Source organism: Dasypus novemcinctus, chromosome 18 (genome assembly GCF_030445035.2).
Source record: "Dasypus novemcinctus isolate mDasNov1 chromosome 18, mDasNov1.1.hap2, whole genome shotgun sequence".
In the NCBI taxonomy this organism is placed as follows: Eukaryota; Metazoa; Chordata; class Mammalia; order Cingulata; family Dasypodidae; genus Dasypus; species Dasypus novemcinctus.
Genome location: NC_080690.1, coordinates 74,607,421 through 74,628,316, shown reverse-complemented (window position 1 = coordinate 74,628,316; position 20,896 = coordinate 74,607,421). Strand labels below are relative to the sequence as shown.

General features: G+C 39.1%; 1 protein-coding gene across 1 annotated transcript in view; it reads right to left on the bottom strand.

Annotated features, from left to right (window-relative positions):
• Nucleotides 1–20,896, bottom strand: part of LOC101419163 (zinc finger protein 615) — a 51,492-nt gene that overhangs the window by 21,800 nt on the left and 8,796 nt on the right. The window contains exons 3-5 of the mRNA XM_071209582.1: nucleotides 20,208–20,334; nucleotides 19,832–19,927; nucleotides 18,059–19,499 (exon numbers count right to left, since the gene is read on the bottom strand). Of these exons, the coding sequence (XP_071065683.1) occupies nucleotides 18,059–19,499; nucleotides 19,832–19,927; nucleotides 20,208–20,334 (1,664 nt within the window). The remainder of the gene's footprint in view (nucleotides 1–18,058; nucleotides 19,500–19,831; nucleotides 19,928–20,207; nucleotides 20,335–20,896) is intronic.

The window sequence follows — 20,896 nt, the reverse complement described above, 5'->3', positions numbered from 1 at the left end:
ATTGACTTTGTAATAATATTACATAAAAAAATATATATGATCATAAATACTTTTAAAGTCTTACATAACTGTAGAAATTTGAGATTATAGATGAATTCCAAAAAAGAGATATTTATTATGTTTGTAAACTGGTCTATTCCTCTGAGCTTGATACCCCTTTCATTGTATTAAATTCAGAGGTTTCAGGAAGCAGATGTGGCTCAAGCAGTTGGGCACCCACCTACCACATGGGAGCCCCAGGTTTGGTTCCCTGTTCCTCCTAAAGAAGATGAGTTAGACAGCAAGCTAGTGCAGCAAGCTGACAAATGACCAACAAGATGACACCACGAGGAAACACACAAAGAAACACAATGAGAGACACGACAAGCAGGGAGCAAAGGTAGCTCAAGTGATAGGGTTCCTCTCTTCCAAGTGGGAAGTCCCCAATTTAGTTCCTGGTGCCTCCTAAAAAGAAGACAAGCAGACAGTGAGCGCAAACAATGGGGGAGGGGGAGAGGGAGAGATATTTAAAAAAAACTTTTTAAAAAATTCAGAGGTTTCACTTTTATTATATCAAGATTAGGACTTTGATTTGATCACATCATCAGGGCATGCAGAGTTGAGTATCTGCCCCCTTGATGTGATATATATATATATATAATCAAATTACTATTTTTTAAAAATTTAATTGATTTTGTAAAAATATTACATTAAAAAAATTTATATGAGGTCCCATTCAACCCCACCACCCCCACCCCACCACTCCCCCCCCCACCCCAGCAACACTCACTCCCTTCATCATGACACATCCATTGCATTTGGTAAGTACATCTCTGGGCATCTCTGCACCTCATGGTCAATGGTCCACATCATGGCCCATACTCTCCCCCATTCCATCCAGTGGGCCCTGGGAGGATTTACAATGTCTGGTGATTGCCCCTGAAGCACCATCTAGGGCAACTCCAAGTCTCAAAGGCGCCTCCATATCTCATCTCTTCCTGCCATTCCCCATATCCATCAGCCACCATGTCCACTTTTCCCATTTCAATGCCACCTTTTCTCTGTGGGCCTTGGATTGGTTGTGTCTGTTGCACCTCTATGTCAGGAGGAGGCTCAGATTCCACATAGATACTGGATGCAATCCTCCTGCTTTCAGTTGTAGGCACTCTAGACTCCATGGTGTGGTGGTTGTCCTTCTTCAACTCCATCTTAGCTGAGTGAGGTGAGTCCAATAAATCATATTGTAGGAGCTGGAGTCTGTTGACGCTCAGGGCCTGGCTATCCTATTGTCAGTCCAGAGATTCAAATCCCCTAAACATATCTTAAACCCCAACACCAACTACAATTCCAGTAAAGTAGGATGAAAGTCTTATGAAAAGAGATCCCATCTGAGTCCAGTTCCATCACGCAGAAACACCAGCTCCAAAGAAGGGCCATCTGACATGGCAGTGAACCCCGTCTGCCATGATTGATGGGCTATATAAATGGATGCTCAATCAAGAACACAGAGGTATATACATAGAGAAGTACACACAGGAAGAGAGACAGCTCCATATGCACATCAGAGGCCCTGGGGAAGAAGGCTGAGCCTGACTGTCTACAGCTGACCTTGTGAAGAGACCAGAGCAACTGAGCCTGGAAAGAAACAAGCCCTCCAGCCAACAGCTGAGATTGGAAGAAGCTGGGCCCATGGAGCCTTAAAAGGAAGAGGAAGGCTGAAACTTTGCATCTATAACCTGCCATCTTGCTTCAACAAGTGGCAAAAGAGTTTGGGAAAATAAAGAGTTGGAGGAAGGTCTTGCCAGAGTAATTTGGCAAGATAATGGAATAAAAGGAATCCAAATAGTAAAGGAAGAAATAAAACTTACTCTGTTTACAGAAAGAAAGAAAAAAAAAAAAAGTAAAGAGTTGGATTCTTTAGGGCCTTGTAACTGTAAGCTTTACCCCAAATAAATACCCTTTATAAAAGCCAACAGATTTCTGGTACTTTGCATCAGCACCCCTTTCGGCTGACTAATACAATAATGTTTTTTGGGTTTTTTTGTTTACATTTTGAATGAGAATCAAGAAGTTAAATATTACTAGTAGCCTAGATTTTAAATGAGGGAAATAAAATTCAAATTGACCATGTTCCCAGTGTGAATCGTGGTTCTGGTTCCAAAGGGAGCAGAGTAACCCTCATGCACACACTAGGAGCATATATGTCTGGGCCAATCTATTTGGCAGTGGCCTGATGGACATGTTGGACCAGAAACTTCCCTGTGTGAAGGCAGCTCACTGAGATCTCCTACAGAACTGTGGGAGAGCAGTCAATTCATGCTGCCTGGGGCAAAGGATTGCTGGCTATAGGAAGGAAATGCAGTGCAGTACCTGTGACTAGGAAGAAACTATTTTCGAGGGATATTCACATCCATATATAAATAAGGGAATTCCTAGGGCCACACACACATACTCAAGACAAAAGGTGTGCACAAAAAGGATCAGGGAGGTTCCTATCCTTTGGCCTGGAGATTTTCTCCAATCTCCACATTTGGATAAACTCTGAAGGATAGCACTCGCACAGGTCAACCTGGAAAGACTAGGAAAGGTATTTAGTTATTCCCCCCCCCCCCCCCCCCGCTTTTTATTTTCTTAGCTCCTGACAGTCAAGGAAATTTCTGTTGTAACACTACCTGGATACATGCTTAAGGAAAAGATGTCTTGGTGTCTAAATTCCAGCAATAACTAAAATATCAAAATGTCCAGGTTTCAACAAAATATTACAAAACGTACATTGAAAGAGGAAGTGATAGCCCAGGCAAAGGAGAAGATTGAAACATTAGAAACCATCAGCGAGTTCGAAGTTTGTTTTGTCCAATATTAGTATAGTTACACCTGCTCTTTTTGGTTACTGTTTGCATGGAGCATTTTTTTCCCAACCTTTTACTTTCAGCCAGTTTGTATCCCTGGGTCTAAGGTGAGTCTCTTTTAGGTAACATATGGATGGTTCATTTTTAAAATCCATTTTGTCAGCCTATACCTTTTGATTAGGAAGTTTAATCCATTCACATTCAATGATTTTACTCTAAATGCATTATTTAATTCCACAATTTTATCTTTGGTTTTCATGTTATATCTTATTTTTGTCTGTCTTTTTACTCTTTTGGTTATCCTTTCTGCTTTTCTTATCTTCTTTTTTTTTTTTTTTAAAGATTTATTTATTTATTTAATTCCCCCCCCTCCCCTGGTTGTCTGTTCTTGGTGTCTATTTGCTGTGTCTTGTTTCTTTGTCCACTTCTGTTGTCGTCAGCGGCATGGGAAGTGTGGGCTGCGCCATTCCTGGGCAGGCTGCTCTTTCTTTTCACGCTGGGCGGCTTTCCTCACGGGTGCACTCCTTGCGCGTGGGGCTCCCCGACGCGGGGGACACCCTTGCGTGGCATGGCACTCCTTGCGCGCATCAGTGCTGCACATGTCCAGCTCCACACGGGTCAAGGAGGCCCGGGGTTTGAACCGCGGACCTCCCATATGGTAGACGGATGCCCTAACCACTGGGCCAAAGTCTGTTTCCCTTTCTTATCTTCTATACTCTCCTCCGAGCCTCTCTCCTGTCTTTTTCTTTCAGATTGTAAGGCTCCCTTTAATATTTCCTGAAAGGTGGGTTCTTTTTTTTACGAACTCGCTTAGTTTCTGATTGTTTGTAAATATCTTAAACTCATCTTCAGGTTTGAAGGACAATTTTGGCAGATAAAGAATTCTTGGCTGGTAGTTTTTCTCTTTCAGTATCCTAATTGTAAAATACCACTGTCTTCTTGCCTCCACAGTTTCTGAGGAGAAACCTGCAATAAGTCTAACTGGCTTTCTCTTGTATGTGATGGTTTATTTCTCCCTTGCTGCCCTCAGAATTTTCTATTTATCTTTGCCATTTGCCATTTTGAATACTTTGTGTCTTGGAGTGTGTCTATTAAGATTTATTCTGACTGGGGTATGCTGTGCTTCTTCATCATGTAAGTGCATTTCTTTCATGAATGTTGGGAAATTTTCAGCTGTTATTTCCTCAGATACTTTCTGCTCCTTTTCCCTTCTCATCTCCTTCTAAAACTCCAATGACATTTACATTGTTGTGTTTCATGTCATCATTCAACTCCTTGAACCCCTGCTCAATTTTTTCCATTCTTTTCTCTGTTCTTTTCTTTCTTCAATTTCAGCTGTTCTGTCTTCTGTCATTTCAAGTCTGCTGTTGTATTCCTCTAGTGTGTTTTTGATTATACCTATCATGTCTTTCACTCCCTTGAGTTTTGTTACTGCTTTATTCAGGTTTTCAAAGTCTCCTCCTCCTCCTCCACCTCCTCCTCTTCTCCACTGATGAATGGATAAACAAACTGTGATGTATACATGCAATGGAATACTATATTTGCTGTAGGAAGACATGAAGTTGTAAAGCATATGACAACATGGATGACCTGGAGGACATTATGTTAAGTTAAGCAAGCCAGACACAAAAGGATGAATACAGTATGATTGTACTATTATAGACTAAATATATTGTATAATCTCTTGGAGTTAATAACTTGAATATGGGTCACCAGAAAATAAAATGAGATTGGAGAATGGAGAGTTGAGGGTTAACTTGTGTAGAATTGGTAGAAAAAGGATGTATGTTAATCTTTAGAAATGAATATAAAAGGTGAAAACAGAATATAATGTTTGTAATTAACAGTACTATTATATGAGTATGACAGAAGTTTAAAAAGGAATGTCTAAGGTCATGTATATTACTAAAAGAAAAATGAAAAAATGTAGCATGGGACTGTACAGCATAGTAATACCACATGTGTAATATGAATGTGGGTAAAGCTGCATATACAAGACAATTTTTCTTTGAAACTGAACTAATATATGTTAATACTACAAGATGTTAATATCATACAAAAAATATTATACTAAGTTAAAGAAACCAGACACAAAGTACTACATATTATATGAGTCCATTTATATAAAATGTAAATATAAATCAAGTTATAAAGATGAAAATGGATTAATGGTTATGTAATGCTGGGGGAGGATAGCAGGATTGAGAGGTGACTGTTATGGGGTGTGGAGTTTTTCTTTTTGGAGTAATGAAATTGTTCTAAAAATTTTGTGGTTACAAAAAACACACAACACTGATATACTAACAGTCATTGGTTATACACTTTGGATAGGTCATATGATATGTGAATATACTTTTTAAAAACTGCTTAAAAATCAATACTGGGAGTGGATGTGGCTCAAGCAGTTGAGCACCTGCCACCCACATAGGAGGCCCCAAAATAATGAGAAGACAATGAGCAAAAACAAACAAACAGGAGCAAATAATGAGCAAACAACAGCAAGCCAACTTAGGAAAGGTGATGCAGCTCAGTAGTTGAATGCTGGCCTCCCACATATGAGGTCCCAGAATGTCAAACAAATAAATAAATAAATGTGCAAGAAAAGCCAGAAATAGAAGCTAAGTACTGCACAGAAAGTATAGAGACAGTGAGAGGTGAAGAATTTTCTTGTATGTTTGTTTGTCTGCTTTTTATTATTATTGAAATAATGAAAATGCTCTAATGACTGATGTTATGAATGCACAACTATATGATTATAACAAATACCATTGTTTGTACACTTTTGATGAACTGTATGCTTTATTAATATGTATCAATAAAATTTATCTGCTTAAAAATAATTTTTTTTTTTTTTTAAACCACCAGTGAGGAGGATCAGACCTGGGACCTTCCAAAGACTAAAAAAAAAAAAAAAAAAGGTCCAAAATTTGCTCAAAGAAGTATAAGAAAATAAGCACAAAGAAGTAACGGAAATGAAGAAAATTATAGAGAAACAGAAAGATAATGACAACAGAGAGATGGAAATTATGAAAAGGAACAAAATAGAGCTGAAGACCATAGTAACAGAAATGTAAAATTCCTTGGGGGTTTCATCAGCAGATTGGAACTGTCAGAAGAAAGAATCGGTGAATTTGAAGATAATTTAAATCATCCAGTCTGAGAAAATCAAAGAGGAAAGAATGAAGAAAAGTGAACAGGCTTTAGGAACTGTGGGACACTGTTAAATGTACCAATACATGCATTGTTGGAGTTCCAGAAGAAGGAAAAGAGAAAAGGACAGAGAGAATATTCAAAGAAACAATGGCAGAACACTTCCCACATTTAACAAAAGGCATGAATGTATATAATAAAAGTTAATAATCCATGGAATATGGTACACAGTGAACGCTAAGTTAAACCATGGACTTTACTTAACAGTACAAGTATAAAAATGTACTATCATCAATTATAATGAATGTTTCACACCAATGCAAAATGGGGTGGTTTTTGGAAATTCTGTATTTTATGCATGATTGTTCTGTAAACCTACAACTATACTAAGGAAAAAAAATGAGTGAGGATTTAAGACATTTCTAGATAAACAAAAGTTGAGGGACTTCATAACCACTAGACCAGCCCTACAAGAAATGCTGAAGGGAGTTCTGCATGTTGGTAGGACACTAGGTAACTGACTGAAGTCACTTGAAGAAATAAAGATCTCCAGTAAAGATAATGACATAGGTCCATATAAATACTAGTACTATTGTATTTTTTATTTGTAACTCCACTTTTGATTTCCTACAGGATCTAAAAAATACATAAACATTTAAAAATAAATGAATGGATTTGGACACATAATGTATAAATATGTAATTTGAGAGAAGAACTACGTAAAGACTGGGGGATGAAGGAGTATAAGAACATAGTTCACATATGTTACTGAGATTGTTAAGTTGATATCAAAGCAAATGAGTTTGTTATAGATTTAGGATGTTACACTTAAGCCCTGATGTAACCACAAAGAAAACACAGGAAAATATGCAAATTCATAAAGATAGAAAATAGAGTACAGTTTTCCAGGGATGGGGGACAGGAGCAATGGGGAGTTAAAATGAGTGTATTCTGTCTGGGGTGAAAGGAAAGTTATATCAACAGATGGCAGTGAGAGTACTGCAACATTGTGACCATGATTAATCCCACTCAATGGTGTGCTTGAGAGGGATTGGAATGGGAAGATTTTGGTTGTATATACATTTACAAAATTAACAAAAGCACAAAAGAATAACTAAAGAGAATGGCAATTTAATGCAATATATGATACTACATCTGCTATAAGAATGGAGGCGAAAAGGCTCAAAAGGACATTACTGAGATATAGGAAAAAATTGGAACATAGAATATAAGCTAGGTATTGTTAAGTTTCTTGAACCAGATAACTGCATTTGATTACATAAAATAGTTATTCATAGGAAATATAAATGGAAGTCTTGAGTGTTCAGGAAGTAGGATGTGTGCAACCTGCTCTCAACTGTTCAGAAAAAAGATAGATGATAATAGGTAGGTAGGTAGATAGATAAATAGGTAGGTATGTAGGTAGGTAGATAGATAGATAGATAGATAGATAGATAGATAGATAGATAGATAGATAGATAGATAGATAGATAGATAGATAAAGAAATAGAATGAATGATACAGCAGAGGTGGCAAAATGTTAAAATTGGGTATGGGGGGTACATTGGAGTTTTCTGTATTGGGTCTGTAATATTTTTGCAACTGTCTTGTAAGTTTGAAATTATTTCAAAATAAAGTTTTTAAAAACACTTTAAAAATTGAAAATATTGAAACAAGCTAGAAATCAATAATAGAAAGGAAAATCTACAAATAGTTTGAAATTAAGCATCACATGTAAATGATCCATGGATCACAGAAGACATCTCAAGGAAATTTGATTTGATTTGATTTTTTTTAAACTTTTTTTTTTAAAGATTTATTTTTATTTATTTAATTCCCCTCCCCTCCCCCGGTTGTCTGTTTTCTGTGTCTTTTTGCTGCGTCTTGTTTCTTTGTCCGCTTCTGTTGTCGTCAGTGGCACGGGAAGTGTGGGCAGCACCATTCCTGGGCAGGCTGCACTTTCTTTCATGCTGGGCAGCTCTCCTTATGGGTGCACTCCTTGCGCGTGGGGCTCCCCTATGCGGGGGACACCCCTGTGTAGCAGGGCACTCCTTGCGCGCATCAGCACTGTGCACGGGCCAGCTCCACACGGGTCAAGGAGGCCCGGGGCTTGAACCGCGGACCTCCCATGTGGTAGACGGACGCCCTAACCACTGGGCCAAAGTCCGTTTCCCTCAAGGAAATTTTAAAAATATATTTATGTGAATGAATATGAAAATACAACATATTAAAACATGTAGAATGCAGCAAACCAATATTTATAAGGAAATTATTAGGACTAAATTCTGATATTAGAAAAGAAGACAGTTCTCAAATCAGTAACTAAAGCTTCTATCTCATGAATCCAAGCAAAGGCGAGCAAAATAAACCCAATTCAAGTATAAGAAAAGAAGTAATAAAGATAGGGGCAAGAATAAAAATAAAAAATCAAACCAAAAGTTGTTTCTTTGAAATGACCAATAAAACTGTGCAAAATTTCTAGCAAAATTAAGAATGGAATGTAAAAAGAGTTTATTGACAAGAGAAATGAAAGCGGGTGTAGAGACATTAAAAGAGTGAAAGAGTACTGTGAATAAATCTATATCCATCAATTAAGCAATTTAAATTATATTAGATCAATTAAAAAATTTATGACCTAACAAAACTCACCCAAAAAGAGATAATCTGAAAAGTCCTGTAATTAATTTTTTAAAATAGTGCTTAAAAGCCACTTGGAAATTCTCCAGGCCCAGATGGACTCACTGTTGAATTCTATTTAATACTGGAGAAAGAACATCAATTCTAAATAATATCTTCCATATTAACTGTCCAGGGGAAAAAAAGGAAAAACCATATAATTGTGTCAGTTGATGCAAAACAAGCAGTTGACAAAATTCAACATCCACTCAAGATAATATAAAATCCAGGGAAGCAGCCATGGCTCAATCAGTTGGGCTCCCATCTATCTCCTTGTGAAAGCAGCCTTGCCCACATGCTGCGGAGAGCCATCAACCTACAAGTGTCACGGAGTGCTGCCAGCCCACAAATGCTGAGGATAGCCGACTCAGCAAGGTGATGCAACAAAAAGGGAGACAAGTAAAAATACAGGAGAGTGTGCAGCAAATGGACACAGAGAACAGACAACAAGCAAGCTGCAAGGGGGGGATAAATAAAAATAAATACAGACACACAGAAGAATGCACAGTGAATGGACACAGAGAGCAGATAGTAAGCAAGACACAAGGGGGATTGGGAAATAAAATCAATAGGGGAGTAGATATGGCTCAAGTCATTGGGTGCCTGCTTCCCACATGGGAAGTCCTTGGTTTGGGCCCTTCGGATATTCATTGATATTGTCATAGTGGTGGAGTTGCACATGACACCTGGGGGAGTGCTGAGTTCTTATCGTGGGGAGCTCTGTCACATTCTACAGTGGAACCGCAACAATCCCCAGAGTGCAGGAGTGAGGACTAGGGAAGGGGGTGGTCCAATGTGGGGCCCTTGATGTTGAAGGCTGTGTTTGTGAGCCTGTGTGCTTGAAATTTCAACGAGGCCTAGAGCTGCAGGATGCCAAGAATTGCCTCCTGAGAGCCTCTATGTTGCTCAAATGCGACCACACTCTAAGCCAAACTCAGCATGTAAGTGCATTGCCTTCTCCCCAGCATGGGATATGACTCCCAGGGATGAGCCTCCCTGGCACTGAAGGATTACTACCAAGTATCAGCTTGTGATGCAACTAGAAAAAGACCTTGAATAAAAGGGGGAAATGGTAAAGACAATTGAGTTTGTATGGCTAAGAGACTTCAGAATGAGTTGGGAGGTCATCAGAGGGGTCATGTTTATGCATGTCTCAGTAGGATCCCAGAGTGTGGGAAACAAAGGCATGTTGTTTCCATTGAAGCAAGTTACTTTCTGACCACTGGGTCATGCTGTCCCTAGAGATACACATGCAGGTGGCTAATCTCTCTGGGAAACATAACATTCCAGCAGAACCCAGACTTGATATCTCAAGTAACCTGGGCAACAAGATTAATGAGTATATTTGTTTCAATAATATAATAGAACATTATGAGCTTTAGTAACTATCTTATCTACTGTGCACTGTATTATTTAGAATGAGGTAATGGGAATAGTTAGCTAGAAGAGTTGCTGGTTCTCACAATAGCTTGGGGTTTATAAAGAAGACCCTGAGATTAATAAACTTGTCTGATGAGCTTGAGGCTTCAATGCTCGCAAATCCCCTGAACCCAATCTTTCTTTGTCTTTCATTCCTGATACCCTCGGGTCCGTCAACTCTGACACCAGAGCAAGCCAAAGTAGATACAGCCCCAGGTAGTGGTGCTCCTGAGGGCTATGGAGACACCCAGGTCCTATGGTCATGGCAGATGGCTCTGGAGTTCAGTGCCTTGCCAGTGGACCCTACTTTGGAATTTGTGCTTCTGAGTGTGATGGAGTTGGACTCAGATGTGACCTCTCTATGCATGCCTCTTCATCACTTTTACTGAGCCTGTGGTTGGCACTGGGGTTGGTATATGCTCAGGAGACCTGAATCTCTGGACTGCCCATGTGCCAACTGGGCCCTGAGCCTCAGCAGAGTTGCAACATGTACTCTCCAGTTTGTTGGACTTACCCAGGTCAGCTAACAGGAAGGTGAGGATGGTCAATCACCACACCAGGGAACCAAGAGAGTCTACAACTGCAAGCAAGATAATCCCATCCATCAGCCATGTTGGATCTAAGCTGCCTCTTTAGAAGTGGAGTGGACATCCCATCCCAGGGTCCTCAGGACAGAGGAATAAAATATGGATTAAAATGGACTTACTGGTATTCTACTATAGAATTGTGACTCTAGCAATGGAAGAAATTGTTTCATTGAGGTGGAGACAGTGGCCATGGTTGTTGCTGAGGGCAGGGAGAGGGAAGAGGAGGTGTGATGTGGGGGCATTTTCGGGACTTGGAGTTGTCCTGAATGATATTGCAGGGACTGATGCAGGACGTTATATATCCTGTCACAACCCACTGAATAGACTGGGGGAGAGTGTAAATTACAATGTAAACTATAATCCATGATGTGTAGCAGTGCTCCAAAATGTATTCATCACATGCAATGAATGTGCCATACTGATGAAAGAGGTTGTTGATGTGGGAGGAGTGTGTGTGGGGTGGTAGGGAGTAGGGTATATGGGAACCTCATATTTTTTAGTGTAACATTTTGTGTGATCTATGTATCTTCTTAAAAAAAGACAATAAAAACATTAAAACAACAACAAGCAAATAAATGAAAAATAAAAAAACAACAACAACAACTCAAGGGAGCGATGTTGTTCAACGGTTGAGTGCCTCCCATATATGAGGTCTAGGGTTCAATCCCCAGTGCTAGTACCTCAAAAAATAAATCCATAAATTAGGTCTAGAAGGGACATTCCTAAACATTAAAAAAGCATCTACAAATTGCCAACAGATAAATTATACTTAAGGATGAAAGACTGAACACTTTCCCTCTAACACTGGAAACAATGCAAAAATGTCTTTTCCCACAACTCCTTTTCAACATAGTTAGTACTGGATGTCCTAACCAGTCCAGTAAAGCAAGATAAGGAAACAAGATAAAAAAGATGGGAAATAATCAAATTAGTTTCTAATCATAGAAGACATGATTATCTACAGAAAAAATTTCAACAATCTAAAAACAAAGAAGGGGAGTGGATGTAGCTCAGTGGTTCAATGCCTGCTTTCCATGTATGAGGTCCTGGGTTCAATCCCCAGTTCCTCCTAAAAAAATAAAAGATTAAAAAAAAAACCTCTATGAATATGTGAATTTAGAAAGTTTGCAAAATAAAGGTGTGCACTACAGCATTAACTCAGCAGACATGGGTTGCTCAAATTCTGCACATTCCAAAGAAAGGAATGGACTCTGGCTGGCTCCTGAAACATCTTTCAAAGATCCCTCAGAATATCCTACCTCATAAGGATATCACTATATGACTTGGCTCATAGCAGATTGCTTTGCTACCAATGTAATAGTTAAAGGGCTTTGGGTTTCCCTATACCAGACCTCTCAAGGGGCTTCTGGTAGATTGAGTTATGTACCCCAGAAAAAGACATGTTTTTAATGTAATTCCATTCTTGTGAGTGTGAACATTTTTTAAAATTTATTTTTTTGAGGTACCAGGGACCGGAGATTGAACCTGGGACCTCACATGTGGGAAACTGGCACTCAACCATGGAGCCACATTGGCTTTCCTGAGTCAGTTTTTTCATTTGTTTTGCTTGTTGTTTTTGTTTTTTCAGGAGGCACTAGGAACCGAACCCAGGACCTCCCATGTGGGAAGCGGGCACTCAACTGCTTGAGCCATATCTGCTCCCTGAACCTATTTTATTTTTTGTTTATCCCCCCCATTGTTTTGTATTCACTATCTGCTCTGTGTCCATTCGCTGTGTTCTTTTGCGAGAACCCATTTTAAAGAATACCTTTTGAAGATGTTATTTTTAGTTAAAATTGTGACCAACTGAATCAATTTGGGCTTTAATATAAGTTACTGAAGTTCTTTTAAGTAGAATGTACTTGAGACATAGAGAAAGCTATGGAGAGAAGAGGGAAGTCAATGGAATCCAGAAAACAAAGCAGAAGACATTGCCATGTGACAGAAAATTCAAGGACCCAAAGATCATCAAGAGCCAGTTCCAGAACAATTCTTCAGTGAAAAGCATTACCTTACTGATACCTTAATTTTGGATACCTATCTTCAAAGCTATGAATGGTGTCTTAATTTCCTAGCTGTTAAATATCATACGATGAGTTGGTTTAACAACAGGAATTTATTGGCTTATGGTTTCAGAGGCTAGAATCCTTGCTTCCTCTTCAGGTTGGTATATTCTGGTTGGCTGACAATCTTTAGGTTTCCTTCACTTTTACATCTAGTGGCAATGAACTTTACAGTGTCTTCTTTTTTGTCTGAGTTCTGTTGACTTCCAGCTGCTCCTCATGGCTTCTCCTTCTATGTCCAATTTCCTCTCTTCATAAGGATATCTGTTGGATTAAGGCCCACCCTCACTCAGTTTGGCCTCACCTTAACTAACCTCTTCAGAGGTCCTATTTATAAATAGTTTAGCACCCACAGGACCAAGGATTGGGGCCTGAACATGCCTTTTATGGGGAACATGATTCAATCCCCAACATATGGTATTTGATTTAGGGCCTTGGAAACTAAGACAGGGCTGAATACTGATTAACTAAAATTAGTCATGTGGTGCTCCAAAGAACCCCAATGAAAACTCTGGACATTAATGTTCAAGTGAGTTTTCCTGGTTGATATGTGTTGTCATCCATTGTTGGGAGAAGTAAGAGGTAAGTGCTATCTGTACAACTCCACTGAGAGAGGACAACTGAAAGTTTGTTCATGTTCTCTCCAGGATACTGTCTTATGCACCTTTAGTTTAGTTTGTATCCTTTCCCTCTAATAAACTAATTTTATCACAGCTTTCCTGAGTTCTGTGAGTCCTTCTAGAAAATCATTAAATCTGAGGCTGACACTGAAACCATACCATTTACAATTCTCCCCTTTTCTCTTGCAAATTATTACTCAAGTATTGTATTAGTCAGCCAAGGAGGTGCTGATGCAAAGTACCAAAAATCTGTTGGTTTTTACAAAGGGTATTTACTTGGGGTAAAAGCTTACAGTTACAAGGCCTAAAGAATTCAACTCAAGGTTACTTTCTCACTAGTCAGTTGCCATGTGTTGAAGCAAGACGGTTGCTGATCTCTGCAAGGGTTCAGTGTTCCTTTCTCTCAGCTATGGGCTGGCATAGAGCTTGTCTCTCTTCCTGGGGTCATAGGATCAAAATGATCTCCTGTGGCATCTATGTAGCTCTCTCTTCCATGTATCTTCTTTTTTTCCCCTTATTTCTCCCCCCTCCATTGTCTCCTCTCTGTGTCCATTCAATGTGTTGTGTTCTTATTAGGCAGCTCTGGGACCCATCCTGGGACCTTCTGGATTGGGAGAGAGGTGATCATTCTCTTGCTCCACCTCAGCTCCCTAGTTTGATGTGTCTCATATTGTCTCTTCTCTGTGTCTCTTTTTTGTTGCATCATCTTGCTGCATCAGCCTGTGTAGGCAGCTCCACTCCTGGGTGGTCTGCCCTCCTGCATGGGGCTGTACTCCTTTCACGTGCGGGGCGGGGGGGGGGCACCTCTGTGGGGCGACATGCCTTGTGCACGGCAGCACTCCACATGGGCCAGCTCGCCACATGGTCCAGGAGGCCCTGGGTATTGAACTCTGGACCTCCTATATGGTAGGTGGAAGCTCTGCCATTGAGCCCTATCCACTTCCCTCCATGTATCTTTTTCTGTCTTCTGGAGTGAGTGCCCATTTATACCAACCCACCAAAGGGGTGGGGACTAAACACGAGTTATACCCTAATGATGTGGTTGAATCAAAGCCCTAATCATAAAAAATAATTTAATCAAAGATATCTCAGGTGAATCTAATATAAGCAAAGAGAATCATACCCAGAGGAACAGACCAATTTACAAACAGTCTCTTATTTTGGACTTCATAAATATCAAACTGCTACAAGTACATATGTAGTAAATAATTTAACCTTGCCCAAAAAGAGGTCTGGTCTTTGCCCTCAGCTCTGGAATGTTAATCTCTAGTGTCTTTACCTGGGGACCTCGGGTCACCTAGATAGACAATGTTATTTAGGAAAGGACTTGGCCATGCCAGAAATACCAACAATATAACTTAGGGTGAGAGGTTTGGGTAATGCAGTGTCAACCTGAGGACTGGGATCAGCCAGAAGGACAATCAAGCAATCATTCCTACATAACAGAGCCCTAATAAAAAATGAACACTGAAGCTTGGGTAAGCTACCTCAGTTGGCAATCCTCCCTGCATGTCACACATTGCTATCTAGAGGGTTATATGTCCTGACTCCACAGGAAGAAAAATGGAAGCTCCATACTTGGTATTTCTCCTGCACTCTATGTCCTTCTTACCCTGGTTGATTTCCATCTGTATTATTTCCCTATAATATTGTATAACCATGAGTATAATGGCTTCACTAAGTTCTGTCAGTAATTCTATCAAATTATTAAACCTGAGCATGGCTTTGGGAACCCTCTTGATCTTGCAACTGGTGTTAGAAATGAAGATGGGGAAGCAGACTTGGCCCAGTGTTTAGGGCGTCTGTCTACCACATGGGAGGTCTGCGGTTCAAACCCCGGGCCTCCTTGACCTGTGTGCAGCTGGCCCATGTGCAGTGCTGATGTGCACAAGGAGTGCTGTGCGACGCAGGGGTGTAGGGGAGCCCCACATGCAAGGAGTGCGCCCCGTAAGGAGAGCTGCCCAGTGCGAAAGAAAGTGCGGCCTGCCCAGGAATGGTGCTGCACACACAGAGAGCTGACACAAGATGACGCAACAAAAAGAAACACTGATTCCTGTGCCGCTGACAACAACAGAAGCGGACAAAAAGAACATGCAGCAAAAGGACACAGAGAACAGACAACTGGGGCAGGGAGAGGGGAAGGGGAGAAAAATAAATAAAAAATAAAAATAAATCTTAAAAAAAAATGAAGATGGTCTCTTGTGGGAACTGTAGTCTATAAACTGAATAGTGGCCTTAATATTACAGTATAAATTAACAAAAACATAGTAGATCTGCATGGTATAAACTACCCAATGCTGATAAAAGAAATCAAGAGAATTAATTAAATGGAGAGACATGTTTATGGATTGGAAAGCTGAATACAGTAAAGATATCAAATTTTCAATTTGACATATAGATTAATGCAATGTCAATCAAAATCCCTGTAGATTTTGTGCAGTTAAACTTAATGTAAAAATGACTATCAAAAGACAAAGAAACTATATTAGCTAAAACTACTTTAAGAATAATAAAGTTGGAGGAATGACTAGCCAATTTTAAATCTTACTATATGGATACAAAAATCAAGACATTGTACTATTAGCAAAGGGTTAGAAACCTAAATCAATGAAAGATAATAGAGAATCTAGAACTACAGCTATAAAATCAGTAACTGATTAGAACAAAGGTGGGAAATCAACTTAATGGAAAAAGAACAGTCATTTCAACAATGTTGGAACAACTGCACATTGATAGGTAAAGAAAATGAACCTTGACTTAATTCTCATACCTCATATAAAATTAACTCAAAATGGATTATAGTATTGAATGTAAAAGGCAAAATGATAATATTTTTCTAAAGAAAACCTGGGAGAAAGTTTCATGCCCAATCGTCGGTGAAGAATTCTTAAACTAGACACCATAATTACAATCTGTATTAGAAAAAAAGATACATTGCACTTCATGAAAATGAAAAACTTTTCTCTGAGACCCTGCTAAGATAGTGAAAGACAAGCTACAGACCAAGAAAAACTATTCGCACATTACATCTCCAACAAGTATTTGTATCCAGAATATATTAGCAATGCTTTTAAACTACGTTTAGTAAGAAAACAAACAACCCAACTAGAAAATGGGCAGAAGATTGTGTCCAGGGATTGAACCCAGGACCTTGTACATGGGAAGCAAGCAATCAACCACTGAGCTACACCTGCTCCCCAATGAGAGTTGTTTTTTTTTCATTTGTTTATTTTTTAGGAGATACTGGGGATCGAACCTGGGACCTTGTGCATGGGAAGTAGGTACTCAACCACTTGAGCTACATTCACTCCCCAGGCAAAAGATTTTAACTGACAATATATCAAAGAGGATACATGTGTGGTAGGTAAGCAGAAAATGGTGTCCATCATCATTAGTCCATCATCATCCATGCAAGTTAAGGTCATACTAAAAAAAAAAAACTAGTGAAATCCAAATCAGGTTAGGAGTAAACAGTATTTTACCAATGCTATTTTCCTGGTTTTGATAATGAGATACGGTTATTGATGATGTTTTCACTGGGAGAAGTTGGGTGAAGGATACAAGGAAAGTCTTCGGACTATTTTGAAATTTCTTGATGCTTAAAGTAATTTGTTTTATAAAAATAGCTGAATGTTTTATAAACTATTTGGTTATATTTTATTGACTTAGTTTAGCACTTTCGAAGATGATGTTACACTTACAAATTTATTTAGTTTCCTCTTTCGGTACTTCAGTAGGTTAAATTCAGTATTTTAAAAATTTAGAGTCAAAGAAATATAAGAGCTAATCACATAATATGGGATAGTCATAGAACAGTCTTGCTTAATGTATAAATAAAAATCAATCAGTGCTGAAGAGAGATCATTTTTTTAAAATTACAGAACCATTGACAAGGCAACTAGGAATAAAGTTCAAAGTACGCAGTCCAAGAAATGACATCAGGAATATTTATGATGTATAAGGTTAGACTTGTAATAAAAAATAAACATTCATTTTCTCAGGGCTTCATTCCTTCATGAATTTTCTGATACTTTCTAAAGGTGTTTCATATTCAGTGTGCTCAGAACAGTTTTATTTTCTACATAATTTCCTGACAAGTGATATCACTGAAATCCTGCCAAATTTACTGTTGTCTTAAAAGTTTTTTCTCCAACGTAAACTCTTTGACACTGAAATCTTATTTCTGGGTAAAGCCTTTCCTACAGACATTTTATTTCAATCAACTATGAGCTCAGTGTTGATCTGTAATGCTCACTGATAATAAAGCCTATCTTCCCATAGGCTAGTCTATTGTAAGTCTAGTCACTGCTTTTATAAGATTTGTCTCCATATACACTTTTTAGACATTTAATGAACTAGAAATTTTTGCTCAAGGAATCTCCACATTGAATGTATCAGAGCTTTTTCTATGTTTTTTTTTGAAAGAAAATGTGAGATAATCATTAAAGGCACCACCACATTCAACTGCATTCAAAAGTTTTCTCTCCTGGGCAAATTAATATTCCTGAGAGTGCACATCTAATGTCAGATGTACATTCCAATCAGCTAGAAACCCACTTGTATTTAATGAAGTCTGAGTTACTACAGTCACATTTCCACAGTTATTGTATTAATGGGAATTTTCTTCTGCATGGTATCACTTGTATATAATAAGCTGTGATTCTCTGTTAAAGGAACTTCCAACTCGAGCAAATCCACACATTTCTCGTGTATGCATTCTCTTATGTTTAACAAGGTTTGATAAGTGGGAGAACGCTTTCTCACAATCACTGCATCCATATGGTCTCTCTCCTGTGTGAGTTCTTTGATGTACATTGAGTACTGACTTTGTGGTGAAGGCTTTGCCACATTCATTGCATTTATAAGGTTTCTCTCCTGTGTGAATTCTCTGATGGGTAATGAGACCATATTTGTGTGAATAGGACTTTCCACACTCAGTACATACAAATGGAGTTTTTCCTGTATGACATCTCTCATGTTGTATGAGACAGATCTTCTGGCTGAAGGCTTTACCACAATCATTGCATTCATAGGGCTTCTCTCCAGTATGAGTTCGTTGATGTATAACAAGAGTACGCTTTGTGGTAAAGCCTTTTCCACATTCACTGCATATATAAGATTTCTCCCCTGTATGAGTTCGCTGATGAATAATGAGAGTGCGCTTCACGGTGAAGCCTTTTCCACATTCACTGCATATATAAGACTTTTCCCCCGTATGAGATCGCTGATGTACGATGAGATTGCTCTTCACGGTGAAGCCTTTTCCACATTCATTGCAGATATAGGGTTTCTCACCAGTGTGAGTTCGTTGATGTACAACAAGGTAACGCTTCATGGTGAAACCCTTCCCACATTCACTGCATATATAGGGTTTCTCACCTGTATGAGTTCGCTGATGCACGACAAGATTGCTTTTCACAGTGAAGCCTTTTCCACATTCACTGCATACATAGGGTTTCTCTCCACTATGAGTCCGCTGATGTGCAATCAGATAGCGCTTCATCGTGAAGCCTTTTCCACATTCACTGCATATATAGGGTTTCTCTTCCATGTGCGCTTGCTGCTGAATGAGACTGCTCTTTAGAGTGGCGCCTTTTCCATATTCATTGGACACACTGGGTTTCTCCCCTGCATGAGATTTCTGTTGTTTAACATATGTGAAATTTCTAGGGTAGGATTTCCCACATTGACCACATCCATAGGGTTTCTCGCCTTTATGAATGTTCTGCTGGGAAATGAGCTGACACTTCTTGATGAAGACTTTCCCACATTCAACACATGCATGAGGCCTATCTATTTTGTGAGTTATCTGAGGTTTAAAGATTTGGCACTTAGTGCTGACGCATTTTGTACTTTCAGTAGATGCAATTTCAGTATAAAATTGTTCATGTTTACCATATAGAAAGATTTTCCTATTTCCATTAGCCTTAGGAGGGTTCTTTATTTCATATCTTCCGTTCTGATTGACTAAACTTAAATTTGATTTTAAAGTTTTTGTATATAAGTCAAACATATGATTTTGCTTTAGGGAAAAAAGCATTTTGCTCAGATGCATCATGCTTCCAAATGTACTCTTTTTGTGGCATCGTTCCATTTTCTTCAGAAATCTTTGTTTTTCAGTGTGGTCTTGTAGATGACTGTCAACTGTCCTGTTTTCTAGAGAGAAGAGAACCATGAATTCTTCTATGAAAATGAGATGGTATAAAAGTACCTAATGAATGACTTGGTGGCTCAATATTGCTAACTATGTAACCCTAGAATAAAAGAATATTAGGAAAGGAAATCAATATCTACTATTAAATAGAGATCAGATCCAAGAAGAGTCAGGGGGTATATTTTCCTCTAAATACCTACAAAGAAAGAGTGCTCACATAGGGAGAGCTGTTTAGATATCCCCAGACACCTTCCCAGCTGTGATGCAATCTCTAAAGGACTAAACTATGACTTACATGGCTGTTCCCATTGCTGGTTTTCACTCACTCACTCACCTGGACAGGTTCTACTATGGACTTCATCTTCTATTATCCATGGTTCCTCTCCTTGTTCCAACTTGGAGAATGTATTTGGTTTGCTAGCGTGATACCCTGTTCATGGGAAATGATACAAGATTTAGACACACTGGATTGGGGTTGGTATGTCAAGTTGGGAGTATGTTATATTTTAGAGACAAAACAATTTCTAATATGCAATATAAAAGCTTTTCTTTCAGGATAGGAGAGATTATAAACCCTTGCATGGGGCCAGAGTAGGAATTTAAAATCTAACAATTCAGAACAACACAGTGACTGCAAAGCTTTCAACTACTAAGAAAGGAAAGGCTAGTAACTGGGGACCCTCTGAGTGGCACAGGGGAATTCTCCTTACCCATTGATATCAGGTTGTTGTAATTCTCCAACATCACATCTCGGTACAAGTCCTTCTGAGCAGGGACCAGAAGTTGCCATTCCTCCCAGGTGAATTCCACAGCCACATCTTCTAATGTCAGCAATTCCTATAATAACAAGGTCCTGTTTAATATGATGTGAATTCCTTTTATTGATATAGAGGAAATATGAAGGAAATTGTTCTGATATCTGATTTTTTAGCATATACCCTATATCTATATAACATTTTTTTTTTAAGATTTTATTTATTTATTTGTCCCCCCTCCCTTCGTTGTTTGTGATCATTGTCTGCTCATTACATGCTCATGTTCTTTGTAGGAGGCACCAGGAACCAAACCTGGGACTTCCCATGTGGGCATCTAATCACTTGAGCCACCTCTTCCCTGCTTGTTAAATCTCTCATTGTGCTTCCTTGGTGTGTCTCTTTTTTGCGTCTTCCTGTTACGTCAGCTCGCTGTGTCAGCCGTTCGTGTCAGCTCACTGTCTTGCTTTTCTTCTTTTGAAGGCACCAGGAATTGAACCCAGGCCTTCCCATGTGGTAGGCACATGCCCAACTGCTTGAGCCACATCTGCTTCCCTATAAATCTTTTAAAAATATACTTTGGGGGAGCAGATGTGGCTCAGGCCTTTGGGTGCTCGCCTCCCATGTAGGAGGTCCTGGGTTCAGTT